Source organism: Convolutriloba macropyga, unplaced genomic scaffold, assembly GCF_964194025.1.
Source record: "Convolutriloba macropyga unplaced genomic scaffold, txConMacr16.3 SCAFFOLD_1505, whole genome shotgun sequence".
Classification (NCBI taxonomy): domain Eukaryota; kingdom Metazoa; phylum Xenacoelomorpha; order Acoela; family Convolutidae; genus Convolutriloba; species Convolutriloba macropyga.
In genome coordinates, this window is record NW_027450013.1 from 1 (window position 1) to 15,590 (window position 15,590).

Genomic DNA, 15,590 nt, shown 5'->3' on the forward strand with positions numbered 1-15,590 from the left:
AGTCGCATGTTTCGAGGAAAAATTTTTTAGGAAAATAATTTTATAAAATTATCAATGACTTGTCATCATTCAGCAAATGCAGAAAATGCTAAAATCGTTAGATCTCTGACTCGGATCACTACTCTTCATCACCCGGTTTTTTGATGTGATATGCAAAATGAGCAAAATTTTTCTGTAGTTTTTTGGAAACACACAACTGTTTTTAAAAGCAGAGAAAATTTTGGTATACTATACAGTAATTGTAAAAAATAGAGGACAATATGATAACAGTAAATTAATTGGGATTTTACTTATAATTAAATCTGTGTTATTCATTTATGATTAAAAGGGATTGATCTTAAAAAGTCAATTCTTTTGAAATATAAATAATATCATTGATTTGATTTAATACATTCAGCCAATAAACTTGTTAGCTTTCAAAAATCTAATTTTGACTTAGTGGGATTTCACTGATAATTAAATGTCACTTATATCTTTTTCAATGAATGGGATTTATCTTGAAAAATTTAGTTTTTGTGAGATGAAAAACTGTACAAATAATATAAAAACGACAGGGTTAATAAATTGTCAACTTTCCTTTCAAAAACATCCTTTTCTCATTTTGAGGAGCTAAACAATTACAACAACAATTTCCATTATTTTGAGAACTCAGGGTACAATTTTAGTATCAATTTGTATTTGCAATAAAATTTGGATTTTAAAAATTAGAAAATGTCAATTTTGCGTTAAGAATTTTCAGATTTGGTTCAATATATATTCAAAAAAAATTCAAACGATGCCAGATAATTTCGGTATTTTGAATATACTCATAATCTCAACGGAATCAGGGATAATTACAAAGTTTGACAAACTTTATTCGAGAGGTGAAATTGAGGTTTCAATTTTATTTTGTGAGAGATGATTTTGTTTTGCCGTTTAAGAAAACGATTTTTTTTCTACTGTTACGTAAAGAGCATTGTGATCTTCACTGTTTTTCTTTTGGAAAATTTGAAATCTTTTTTATTGAGCCATTCACTTTAATTGCTCAAACTATTTCAGTTCTGCATTTCTTTTCAACGCCGAAACTTCTCAATCCTTCCAAAATGGTTTGTAAGCATTCATTGATATCAGCGCAATAACGGTTAAATGTATAATTTTTTAATGCTCTAGTAATTTTTTGAGAGATCATGAATGGCTCATTTAGTTTGAGGAAAATTAAAAAAAAAACATCATTAGTTCGAGAATTTGTAGATATTAAGCGGCGTAGATTTTTGCGAAGTGGTATGATCTTTGAAGCTTTTGATATTGTCAACTATTAAAAGAATCAAATTGAGTAATCTCAAGTAGTTTTTAACAATAGTAAATTAAGTGACTCTTCATTTGGGATTTCCAGTATCTGCTTATCTGGTATATTTTGTTCATTTCATCATCAATCGACCTCACCTTTTGTTAATGATGAAATATGAGCAAGTAAGAAGTTCTTCAAGGGGTTATGTCGATTTCTTTTCATCCTAATTTAACGATAAACAATATTTGATAAAGTAAATCAGCGAAGAATTTATAAACGAGATGAAAAACCAGAGCTTAGTAAAAAAAATAAAATAAGATAAAAACATATTATCAAAAGAAATATTGATACTAATAACATGAGTTGTGAGACATAATTAGAAGTACACGGTGAAACATTAATTTTTATGCAGTTAAGGATGGTTTTCTTAATTACAACACAATTCTTTTTGTCATAGTCAATGCATGGAACTCTTCAAATCTAGCACAAGCAGGAAGGAGCTCATGAAATGTTATTTATAAGGTAGCAAAATCTTGTGAAATATTTTTTTATAATTTAGAGATTTTTTCTACGCTGAGCCACCAAAACCTTTTGTTTCTGAAAAAGACAGCTTCAGTAGCTGCAGTACGTCAGCCATCAAATTTGATCTTTTCTCCTCAATTTGTTCACATCAGTTAATCTTGTTGTTTCGAAAGCCATTTCAAATTGCGCAACAAATTTTTGTGTGGGAAGAAAGTTGCACAGAAAGATGGAAGACCCGCCTTAACCGTTCAAATACTGTCGCAATATTTAACCTACACGAAGGAAAAAATAAAGCCATTGCGTAAAACAAACAAAAGAACATCTATCAACTTTCTATCTAAGTTTAGATATCTTTTGGTTCCAAAAAGTCTATTTTTTAAAAATCTTATCAGTTCGTTCGATTACCAGTTTTCATGTGCTATAAATAGACCAAAATAATTCCAAAATAGCGTTCTTGCGGCAGTTTACCACATATAACTTTGTTAGTTCAATTAAAGATTCTTTAGAGCAATTTCTCGAACCTCCTACAGAAGTTTTGTTCCTACAAATGTTTATACACGAATCATGAATAGAAATCTTTGCAAATTTGTGTAATAAAATATAAGAACAGGTTAAACTCAAAGTCAATTGGTTCGAAAGGTCGCATCCAGATATAAATTGAAACCAGTCCCGTGATATAACTAGTTAGTTGTTAGTTGAAGATATTACCACTGACCTTCAAAGGTTCGATTAGTATTGGCCGTTGAATTATTATTCATCTCTAAGCGATAAATTATTGATAACTTAGTTGAGTTTGAAAATGAATATGTTCTCTTTGTAAAGGTTTCTTTTATTTGATGTCAAATAAGTTTTAAGAATTACATTGAAGTAAATTCCCATTTAAGACTGTGAATGCTGTTTGTCGAGTTAAAAAGGTAAATATTTAAACAAATATCACTTTTATTATTTGTGTTGTTTTCGCGATGTATATTTGTTGCATAATATGACATTGTCAAATGCCACAAAATATCGTAAACAACAACAAGTTGGACAAAGTACAAACTTAAAAGTATTATAACTTTTTATTTTGAACTGCATTTTTTATACAGAATTTTTTCAAAATTTTCACTTTTTGAGCTAATTTTTCGGAGACAATTTTCTTATTTTGCAAATAGTTGAAAAATTTGAATAACAAGTTTACAAATGGAAATTATAGAGAATAAGAACTTCATAAACCGAGACGAACAACGTCGGCTGCTTTCGGTTATCCGAGAAGTGAACGAAGAGGAGACGAAAACGAGCTCGATTCTATCGAACCTCTCAATCTACCTCTCAGAAAGCCACATGAACACCAAAATGCTACACGATAGCATTTGTCGGCGACAGTCAATTCAAAACGATTACGAAAGAATAAAAAGCTCGGGTTCGGAGGCCAACTCCGACGACGATGACAATGAACCCGAAGTTAACGTCTGTCGGCTTTCGGCAATCGGGCTATTCGTGAACAAATTTGTAGAAGGGTGCTTTCTGTCCATGATTATGGGCCGAAATATTTTGTACCCTTTCTTTGGAATTTACTTAAACGCCGCTGGAAACAGCTTCAACTCAATTCCGGCAGTTTTTGCAACTATTTGGGCTACCAAAATATTCTCGGCTATTTTTAGCGACGCGTTGCCACTATTCGGAAAACGAAGACTACCTTATATGGTCATTGGCTGGATAATCGCGGCTTCGTTTTTGTTCTCGGCTTGTCTTCATGAGTACCCCGAGCCCTACTACGGTGTGACGAACTGCACTCGGAACACATCTCTCGTACTAAATCCGAGAGCTAGCGAGTCGGCTTTTTTCTATGTTCTGTCGCTTTCGGGTGCCTTATTTGGAGTCGGAATTGCAACAGTCGCAACCGACGCTTTGACTGTCGAATACGCAAAACGAGAACCCTTAAAAACAAGAGACAAAGTCCTGGCATACCTAAACATTGCCCAATTTTTCGGGGCATTGTTTGCAACAATTTTATCTGGGTTCGGCTTGAACTCGGCCGAGTACGGCGGTAGTTGGTGTACAAGTTATATAGATTTTGAAGACATTTTGCTAATTTATGGGGTGTTATGTGTCATTTGCATATTTTTCACCCTAACAGCGACCCACGAGTTTCCAGTCGACCCTAAAAAATTAATGCCCATCAAAGATCACCTGACTGGAATTTGGAAAACGGTGCAATCAAGTATGTTTCTGAAAATGGCTGTTTATATTTTCTTGTCGGGTTGTTTTGCCGACGTTCAATCATCGGCGTCGGTAAAGATCAAAGCGTATTACGCAGGTGTTCAGCCAATCACAACAGGTATTGTCGGCGCGTTGAACAGTTTCCTCGTAATTGGATCAATTGTGATTTTCACGAAATATTTCAGCAACACTGATTGGAGAAAAGTTACTATTTTTATCAAAATAAACATCATATTGCTAACAGCTTTCGCTCAACTGATTACAATTTTTGACGTGGTACGGAACCAGTATTTTTACCTCTTAGCGGACGAAACAAGCTGCACTTTATTTCTCGGAATTCTGATATATATTGCTATCAATTTATCAGCCGAACTGAGTAACGAATCACAGGAAGCCACCACTTATGGACTTCTCGCTACGATTCGACTGTTAACAAATCCGATCAGCACTGCAATCGGAAATTCGGTCTCGGCACCTTTCGACGTTGTGAGCAACGATCGCTACATTCGCGATACGAAAGAAGACCAATGGTCTATAGCTTACGCAATTATAGCGACTCATGTCGTTAATTCAGTGTCGGTTTTGACTGTTTATTACTTCTTGCCGAAAAATAAGTTCGAGTTGAACGAGCTGAAACTGCAAAGCACTCATAGTAAAAAGAAGGGTTTGGTGTTCGTGGGTGTGATTAGTGTAGTTTTTGTTCTGGCTATAACTTTGATCATGCTTTCGGCTGTGCCTCAAACTCAATGCTTGCAGGTTGTTGGAGGTCAAGGATGCTCCAATAAAAATTGAAGATTTATCATCATGGCGATATGTAGATAGTTTCAAAGTATGTTAAGAAACCTAATTTTTATATTAGTTATTACCAATTATGCTCTGTAATTTAATCGGGTTGCTCATCACAGAACTTTCGTGGTAATCATAGTTATGTTTTGAACCTTTTTTCAATTGAATTACTTTGTTAACCGATTATTTTGACTCTAAATCTGAAAGGCTGAATCGATTGCTCAAGAGATAATTTCAGCTTTTCATTTCACAAAGGAAAAATGTAGCTTAAATTTCGATTCATGATTCAATTTAAATTTAGATCAAATCGCTAACAGATCGCTTAATTTTATTCTAAATTAACTTTAAACATTTTTACTCTGCCAGTCTTTTTAGTACTTGTTTCAGTCAATTATGCTGGGAACTTGCATTCAGTTTAGATGCAGCAGAAGGAAAACATCAGAATCTATATCTTTTTATCATATGGATATAAGTAATATAATTTTGAAAGTCAACTAGAACTTGATTGAACGAAACGACAAGCAGCCTTAGCAATCATTTCACGAAATAAAAAAAAACATCGATTTAAACTTTCTCTTAAAAGAGCTCATCACTTTTTTCAGAATTGTGTTTCATAATATTTAAACAAAAAAAAATATTGTTACTTTCAAATTGCCTCAAACACAAGAACTCTTAACGCAAAATAAAGTACGACTATCAGTTGTCGCAACCTCAATTTGCATCTAGTGTGCATAATTAAAAGTTTGAAATGGACTGGAGGTTTTGAAAAATTAGCAATTAATTAAATAAAAGCGAAATGTATGCATTTTTGTGTGTTTGTTCATTTTTTGATTAAAAATGAACAGGAAGAATTGGCATTTTTTGTCGACATGACACAGTTCCCATCAGTAAGTCACGGGCAAAATGTGAAAATGGTCATATCAATAGTCAATTAAGTCCTATTAATTTAGTTTTTTGAGATGCTGAAAATTTTTAACTGATCGTCAAATATCCCATTTTTATAGCTAATTTATTTTCACTCTTTTTGTACATTTTTTGACACAAACTTGTGAAACTCCAGCAGATATTTTGTAGAGAAAATTGTCAACCCAGAAATTGAAAATAAGAAGAGAAGACATGTTTTTTAAGATTCCCTCTAAACGTAATTCTTTCAATTTATTACTTTGAGTTTTCAATCTTGGTTAATTTAGGTTAAAGTTAAAAATTTTTAGATTTTTTAACGGCTCAAAAAACAACGAGGATTGTTAATTTGCAGGCTTTTGAAAATGTCTGTCACAAATTATTTTAACTTTGGGATATTAAACATTCTTTGAGTGTATAGGCTGCGCATTTACACAAATATGAAGCAAAAAAAATAATTATATATTCATTCAATTGAAGCGCTTAACTTACATGGGAAGAAGTTATAACTACGTAGAAAAAGAGTTGAATATTATTTAATCCGAAACACAAATTGTTATTCTGGTTTCAATTTCCATGCATAATTGCAAACGTTGTTTGAATCTATAGATGTTCCCTGATTTTATTAAAGTATACAAAAACAATTGTTCATTTCTTGACTTTCTCCAAAATTTGTCAAATATCAAACCATTTTATTGTAGTATTGTGTGAAATTTGATGAAGAGCAATTTCGAGTACACAGCAAAACACACCAACACACAGGCATATATATATATATATATATATATATATATATATATATACATATATATAAATATATATATATATATATATATATATATATATACATACATATATATATATATATATATATATTTATATACATATATATATATATATATATATATATATATATATATACATGCCTGTGTGTTGGTGTGTTTTGCTGTGTACTCGAAATTGGTCTTCATCAAATTTCACACAATTCTACAATAAAATGGTTTGATATTTGACAAATTTTGGAGAAAGTCAAGAAATGAACAATTATTTTTGGATACTTTAATAAAATTAGGGAACATCTATAGATTCAACGAACCTTTACAATTATGTATGGAGTTTAAAATCAGAACAAATATTTTGTTATGGGAATTATGTATAGAAATTGAAATCAGAATAAAAATTGTTATTCGGATTAAACAGCATTAAGGTCTATTTCTGGAGAAAAATTTTGGAGAAAATCAGGAAATGAACAATTATTTTCGTTTTTTTTTTTTTAAAAAAAATAGCATTATAAAATGAGCTTACATTAATTGATTCAACCAACCTTAGCAATTATGTATGGAAATTGAAATCAGAAGAAAATTTTGTTATTCGGAGTAAATAAATTTAAAGTCTGTTTCTGGAGAAAAATTTTGGAGGAAATCAAGAAATTAACAATTATCTTCGTATATTATAATAAAATTAGGAATAAAGAATCAGCTTACATTAATTGATTCAACCAATCTTTGCAATTATGCGTGGAAATTGAAATCAGATTAAAATTTTGTTATTCAAGTTAATTAACGTTAAAGCAATTTTCTGGAGGAAAAGTTTGGAGAAATTACTACTAAAATTTTGTATGGTAGTTTTATAAACTTGATCAAATTACCACGAAGTGTAGCACAATTTTGATCACTATTCAGTTTAACTTTGAAAACTAGTTCAAGAGTCCGAATCTTTTTTTATCCAAAGATCAAAACAAGGTCAACCGACAAAAAATCAATGGCAAGATTGATCTTATTTTTATTACCAGCTGATAAATTTTGTCAGTTTACATCAGTTGATTCAACCAACCCTTGCGTTTATGTATGGAAATTTAAATCAGAATAAAGTTTTCTTTTTCGGGTTAAATAACATTAAAGTCTAATTCCACTCAGTTAAAACTTCTTCCCTTGTAAGTTAAGTGCGCTCTTTTCCACCAAATCTAGGCTATGATTATGAACTATAGTCTCCAAAAAGCAGTGGCAACCCAGTTTTTGGAAAAGGGTTTTTCTTAAAAAAAGTCTTACGTAAAAGATGTCGCTTGCGAAAACGACAAGTAATCAACGACAGTATTTTTCATATTTGAATTTGAGGACTTCATTTCTGAGATGATAACACTAGCCATAACAAAAAACTCTTAATAATATCAACAATTTTTACAGATTTGAAATATGCATTACTTGTTTTTGTAGCCATTTTAAGAAGCCCTTTTTCTTTTCTTAATTCTGTTGAATTTTTTTGTGAACTGATAATTTTACTGAAAACACCAAGTTTAAAAGGAGAATGTAGTTTTTGCTTTTAAATCAAAACAAGAGACCCGTCATTAGGTAAAATAACCCCCCGTATCTTGATAGAATACTTTTTGTAGATATTAACGAAAAACACAAATTTTTGTTGTGAATAAGAAAGAAGACCAAAGAAGTAAAAGCGTTCTTCGCTGCTCTAGATTTTGTAAACAATTCGAAACGTACAATTGATGGCTTGCATATGCAAAACGGCTTGAAATCCAAGAAAACAGGAATATAATGAGAAACTGAAATTCGACTAAAACAAACTTTTCGTTAACAAAGAGTATTTTAAGTACCACAGACTTGGCAGACATGTCCCCTGGATATAAAACTTTAATTGACTGAAATTCACAGAACTGGGTGAGTACAACAATCATCAGAACAACAACATTTCTTAAGAAAAAGGGAAAGAAAGTTGTTGACTTCTTAACCTTCTGTTTTATCCGACTGGATTCATTCGGTGACTTTTTAAATTTTTGATTTGGTAATCAGTTTTAGGCAAAAAGAATCATGCAGGAATCTGTCATAGGTTTTTTATATTAGAATAGCAGAGCACATTCTATTTCTTTCAATTTTGAAAAAATTCTAAAAAACGTTCACTAAACACATTTCCTTGTTCAATTGATGGTTCTGAATCCGAATAACATTTTATGAAAATTAAAACTTCGCAGATCAACACTAAGAACAACAGAAAAAACTTTTGTTGAAAGGGAAACCTTAAAAAAACTGTTTAATTTTCTCATCTTGAATTTCTTTTCCTTACTTTGACATTAATTATAGAACTTATAAATTGCAGTTGGGATCCAACTTATAAGAAGTGTGATTTAAGGAAAAATTAATTGATTAGTTCAATTTGTTTCAGCCTAAAATTGATAAAACACAGAACAAAAGTTTTTTCGAGGAATATAGTCCTTTTTTGCTAGAAATTCGTCTTTTAGTTAAATACGTGTTTACTGTGACTAATATTCAATTGCTTTTTGTTACGTTTGAAAGAAACACACAAAAGTGCTTATTAGAGGAAGTGAAAAAAAAATATTCTTCACCAATACCATAGGCTATTTTATCTTTGTTCTTAGTTGACATGAAGTTTCATCACCACCACTTGATCCCAAAAAGAGATGCACTTAATGACCAATAGAGATCACCAACAAAAGGTGTTAAAAAGAAAAAGCAGAAACTTTTGAGTTTTTCACTGAAATTCTGAAATTTTAAACAGAAGCGTTGACACAAGAAAGTCATGGAAAATATTCATGATACTTCATTCGATTAAAGCCATTCAAGCCTGTCACTTAGGATATATAAAATAACAAGAAATAAAAAAAAACGTCTGACCAAAAAAATTCTTGACAGATCCTTCAATTCAACTTTTTTTTTTAAAGGCTTTGCCTCTATATTTTGGCGCAGAAAGTATTGAAATTTAATCCATTGGAAAAACGACCCGACCTGTCCTTGTTCACCTTAATCTACAAGCTGGGCAAAAAAAGCAAATTGTCGCAAATCTCAATAATCCATTACTTAATTTGAAAATATGTTTTCAAAAATCAAAACTACCCTAAGCTCTCTGATAAAAAACTAGATAGGTTTCCTTGAAACTCTTTGGGAAGCCAATTCGACCATTAAAAAGTCAATAAATCAAACATAAGTGCAGCATTTTGCATAATTGTCGAGTTGCATTTGCAAAGAACTGGCAAATTTTTAATTCAAGATCAACCTCAAAGAGAGCATAAGTAAATCATGGCTTCTTAGGAGTTAGAGAAGATTGTCTCAGCAGTTTTTAGGCGTGTTAGTGCGGCAATTATAAAAATGAACCAAAGAAAATTATTTCGTTTCAATTTTGATGAGCGAAAATTGTACCAACAATTCCACCGAAAATTGATTCAAACAGTTTATCAACACTCTTCTGATCTTAGAGGTAAAACCCGCAACACTATTTTTTTACAATCGTTATTAACATTTTTTTAGCAATTTGGCAGGAAATATTGCGTAAAAATAGGGACAATGTGACCATTAACAATGAAAATTAGTCATATGTTCACAAAATGTTGAACTTAGATAACTCTGTGAAAAATACCAGGTTCAGAAAAACCTTTTTAGCTATATATTCTACGCTGGACGGGCTTCCTAATGATATCTCTCGCAACCCTTTACGGTTAATATATCGATCGGCCAAAATTTACTGATCCAAAAACACACATTAGGACACGTCCTGACGTACAAGACAAAACCATTAAAGGAAAAACGTAGAAATATTGCACTTGACCAGCTGATCAACAGAACAAAGCCAGCCAAAAAGGCAAACAGTCTCAAAAATTTAGAAACTAAAGTAACCAAAAAAGTTAACACAAAATCATTTATACCAAGAACTGTAGAAGCTCTTAATGTGAATTTCGATCAAATTAAAGATATCCAGTTATCTACGCGCAAGCTTTGAAAGATGTTTATTTTTCACTAACGATAGAAAAAATCGAGGAACATGACAAGAAAACTAAAAATGAAATTGCAATTTTTTTTTAAAATTTCTGAATTATAGAATACTAACATGTTCAAAGCTCAAATTGTTGTCTTGAATCTGTCCGGTGACCCACTTGCCAAATGCAAGAAAAAAGATTCATTGGCCCTAGAAGATTTATAATCTCAGAAAATGAAACAAATTTCTTAAAAAAAAGAAACAATTGAAAATTTTACCGAAGTGCTGCTAGAGGTCATTCTATTAAAAACTTCTAATCCATTTCGTTGTCTCCAGAAACAATACAATAACTCAATTTCAAGCCTAAAGAAGTTTCATTGGCAAATAAAGCTCGATTAAATTGGAATTTAATCAAATTTTTCAGAAAAACTCTTTGAAAAATATTGCAAAAATTCGTAAAATTAAATTGTTTAAAATCATTTCATTGCCCTTAAAAAAACATGCAGTAAAAAGTTTTTAAACCCAAGAGTTTTTGTTAGACCGTGAGGCTAGCGAAACCCAAAAGAAACACAAAGTTTCGTAAAACTTGAAAAAATGCAAATGCAGATTTTATCAAGATTTGCTATATTTTTATTGATGATATAATGTTGAAAACCATTTCATGCGACTAAAAACTATTCAACCAACCATTATGAAGCCCATGAGGCCAGTGAGGCTCAAAAAAATGACAAAAAATATCGAAAAACTTGATAAAAAGATCAAAAATTAGTGAAACTTTGCGTGTTTATGTTTGCAAAGCCAAAATATATAGCTTAAAAAATGATCATAAAAAAGTACTCATATTTTGCAAAACACCATAATCAGGTTTAATAAAAGTCAAATCAAGATTCAAGACAAAAAAGGTCAAAAACTCAAAATTGACGAAAAAACGTGAAAAGTTGCACTATTTTGGAATTGAAAACACCTATAAGGATCTTTTAACCTTGAATTAAGGCATTCCCAGCAGCTGCGTCACTCTAAGCACTTGATGGACTAAAAACAGCAGCTAAGAACATCCTATGCAACCAGAGGCTCCTGAGTTTCAACCGTTTATTCCGTTCTGAAGGTTAAAAGTCATGGAAGAAAGTGTAAAAACAAATAGCAAAGAACATAGCAGGACAAATCTTGAACTATGAATCAAAAAAACGAACAAAGTGAAGACAACACTATCTGCTTCTTTAAAAGGGCAGCTGTCGATAATGGAAACTGCCGGTAATTTTTATTTACTTCCTTTCAGTTTTTAGAGAAAAGGGTTATTGAAAATATTGGGTCGAACAACATGAACTTCGAATGATCTTTACACAACGATAGCTTAGCGAACGCTAGTTTATAGAAAACCAAAGAGACGGAGTTAAAAAATTTGCAACAACCTGCTTTTACGATCAATTTCGTTGCAAAAAGTTGCATCAAGTTCGGCGAAAGATGCCAAGAAAATACGAAACCTACAATTTTTTCCCGTTAGTTGCAGATAGAAAGCTAATATCAACCCAAGTTAAGGCCATTTATAGAAATTGGGGGCAACGTAACAAAATTTGCAAAAAATGCAGACAACAATCGGTAGCTCAAAATTTTAAACAACTAATGGTTTCAAATTCAATTGAACTAAGAACAGTAAACTGAAACCCTTGAATGGATTCCAATAAACCTAATAAGAGAGCAAATGAGAACTATTTTAATTGACTAAGAGAACAAACAGGAAAAAATGACAACAAAAAAAGGGGCGAAATGAAGACCATAAATAATTTTCAGAAGAAGTTATGCCAAAGTAACGAAAACAGTTAGCTATGAATGAAACGAATAAACAGATTCAATCATGACTATTTAGGAACCTAGTAATGAGATCAATTGACCGAAAACTATACAAAGAAAAAACATCAAAATCTATATGCAATAAGATTTTCTGAACGCAAATTGTGTCAAAGTCTTGAAAAAAGTTAGACTTGAATGCTAAATTTTTATTTGAATCAAATTTTGACTCATACGAGAAACAATTAGAACTGCCAATAATGAGGTTGAAGTATAAAACAATGAGAATAAACAATAAAACAGGAAAAATCAAAGATTGTTCCATTATTTGAAAACAAGTAGAGCCAAATTTCCTAAAACGGTAAAGTAAATGACAGCCTTTTTAAATGACTAAGGGACGGAACAGGAAATAACAATTACAAAAAAACAGCAAAAATAAAATAGATCACGAACATTTTTTGAAGCAACTATTGTCAAGTCAGTGAAAACTGTTAGATATGAACACATAGATTCAAAAATGACTAAATAGTGACAAATCATTAGTGAGACTAAGTGAGAGAACAAATAAAACATTTACTAGAGTTCACGAAATATTAAAAAAAAAAACAGCTAATAAATTCCAATAATAAGTTGCGTTAAATTCCTTTGAAAAACTTTCAGTTTTAAAATCACCAAGAAGAAAAACTCAAAACTGCCTAAAAAACCAATGGAAAACATCTTTAATGAGAAAAAGAGACAAAAGAAAAACGAGACAACGAAAAGAACGGAAAATTCTATCAAAAAATTTTTGAACGCGATTGTGTCAAAATGGTGGAAAAAATATTTGATTTGAATGCAAATTTTTCAATTGCGTCAAATTGTGCCTCATAAGGGAAACACTTGGAGCTGTCCACAATGGGGCTGAGCTATAAAACGAGAAAAAAGAACGATGAAAGCTGAAAAAATTTTTTTATTTATTTGAGAACAAAGAGTGACAAATTTATTAAAAACAGCTCATTTTTTCTTCTATTCAGTATACTAATATGAAAAAATTTTGCTACAGAGCAATTGAGACCCCTCATTAGTTAGACTAAAAAACAAAATAACAAAAAACTAAAAAAAAGCAACATGCAAAATCTAAAAAATTAATTGAAAGCCAGTAGACTTTCTGGGGTATAAACGACTGTGAACAGGCTTTACTAGAGCGAACGTATCACTTTTTAAAGGAATTTGTAGAGAGAAAAAAGAGAAAACCGAAAAAAAACAGAAATTAAATTTTGCCGCACTTGAACAAAATTTTGCTCTCAAAAACCGCAAATCTGTGTAAACACCATTCTCTCACTTCACTTTTATAAGCACTTTGAAAAAGTGACGGCTTTTACGTACTCACTTATCTCTCCTTTAACTAATCCAGCGTGACTAGAATCACTGCTGCAATTTGATTTTTTGATTTACAAGATTAGAGCTCAATAAATGTGAACAGCTCTTTTTAAAAAAATGGACGGAAGAATTTTGGAAACGGTGCGAAAAAAAACAAAGAATCAACTAATTTAGAAACCTAGTACTTAACTAACTTAATCAGGACAAAAATATTTTGAAGAAAAATGGATAAAGAACTCATAAAAAGAAACTGAACTGAAAGACCAAAAAAAATACTATTCTTTTCGCATTATAGGTGCTTATAAAGTCAAAGAAAGAATCGCTTAGGCGAATAAGAGTTTTAAAACGCTCAAAAAACATTGGGGAAGTCAAAAATGAAAAAAAAAGATGTCTAGTATATAAAAAAACAGGAAAAACTGCAGAAAAAACTAAGAAAAACAGTTGAAAATTTCACAATTTTTTTTCAAATTTCTCAGCAAAAAAACGTATTTTCTGAATAATCAAATAGTCCTCAATTGGTTGGTATCTAAAAACACAGTCAGTAAGAGAAGTCTTCAATTCCTACTTAAGGCAGTAAAATCAAACAATAACCAAAAATTATTTAAAATTCGCCTAAAAATTGACAAAATTGATTTAAAAAAACATACAAAATTGCATGAAATTCATATTTTCTACTAGAAAACTTTAAACTACTGCCAAAAAATACTTGAAAAAATACAAAAAGATACTCAAACTTTGAAACAAAAAAGCTAACAGAAAATCTGTTCTAAAAATCCACACGTGAAAAATAATACGCTCGCTTCTTGAAATTATTTTTACACCTCTAATTCTCGCTCTGTAGCAAGCTCTGGTATCAACAGAAAATACCCATTTTGTTCCACTCTTTCCTTTTTTTACACCAAAATCAATATATATATCTTTTCACTCGTTTCATTTCTTGCTTTTCACGCCAATAAGAGTGATTTAAAAAACTTAGCGGGAAGAATTCCGGATACGACTCGAAGATGTCTTCTTCAACAAGTAACCTGTTTAATAACTGAATTCCAATGGCAGTAAGCATCGAAAAAAGACTGATTCAACGGAAATAAAGGAAATTTAAATAAAGAGTAATTTAATTTGAAAAAAAAATAGGAAAAACAATCACGCTTTCAATTTGTGCATGTACTTACAATTTCAAATAGAATAGGAAGACATTATTTCAAGCAGTTAGGACAACTTCATTGTTCACACAAAATCAGAGGAGCAAATTAAGCTCAAAACTTTCCTGACTTAAAATAAAGCAAAAAAATGTGAGAAATTAGGAAAAATTTTAACAGTTTTCCGTAATTTGTCGAAAAAAAACTCAATGAAAAATGTTGCTTGGTAGCAATGAACTGTTTTCAATTTGTATTAGAAACTGTACACTTGCATTCCACCTAAAGTCAGCATCAAGTCAAAGCAATGGAAAACAATAACGGACCAAAAATTGCTTCAAAAGGCAAACCGGAGAAATCGATTATAAAAGTTCAAATTACCGTTAAACTCCCTTTAAAATATGAAAAACATTCAAAAAGCAATCAAAACTACCTGAAAAAGAAGAGTTTATTCTAAGATAACCTTTTAGACAAAGATAAATTTTCAAAAAAAAATTTTCGCTCTGTTTCAAAAGAAAGCATAAACAAAGGAACCACTCTCTTTTCTGTCCGTTCTTTGAAATTGTTCGCTGAAAAAACTTTTTCAAACTTATGTCACTCCCTGAACTTCTGGTTTTGATGCTCGTTCACTTATCAAAAAAAAAATAGCCCGAAGAATTCCTAAAACGACTCTAAAAAACAACACCCGTTTTAAAAGATTGACAGTTCCCACAAACTTGAACAACACATACTTCATCACGCTAAAAATTTTGAAACAAACAGGAAAAATTGCATGAGAAAACAAAATGACAAAAACAAAAAGCATCTCATAAAATTTATATCGACTTGCGACTCCAAAAGTACAGGTAAGACTACGTCATACAGAAACACAATTAATTTGCAACAACATAATATCAACGGAAAGAGAATCTAACTTTATC

At 31.1% G+C, this 15,590-nt stretch overlaps 1 protein-coding gene across 1 annotated transcript; it reads left to right on the forward strand.

Moving 5' to 3' along the window:
• The first annotated feature begins 2,623 nt into the window (after window positions 1-2,623).
• On the forward strand, window positions 2,624-4,950 carry LOC142355546 (folate transporter 1-like). The gene is made up of 2 exons (XM_075407670.1): window positions 2,624-2,703; window positions 2,985-4,950. Exon 2 carries the CDS (start codon window positions 3,113-3,115, stop codon window positions 4,781-4,783), a length of 1,671 nt encoding a protein of 556 aa, XP_075263785.1. The 5' UTR covers window positions 2,624-2,703; window positions 2,985-3,112; the 3' UTR covers window positions 4,784-4,950.
• Window positions 4,951-15,590: the final 10,640 nt, after the last annotated feature.

What these genes read in the sequence shown, in the direction of transcription:
- LOC142355546 (XM_075407670.1), top strand. Translation starts at nt 3,113, where the DNA reads ATGAACACCAAAATGCTACACGATAGCATTTGTCGGCGACAGTCAATT.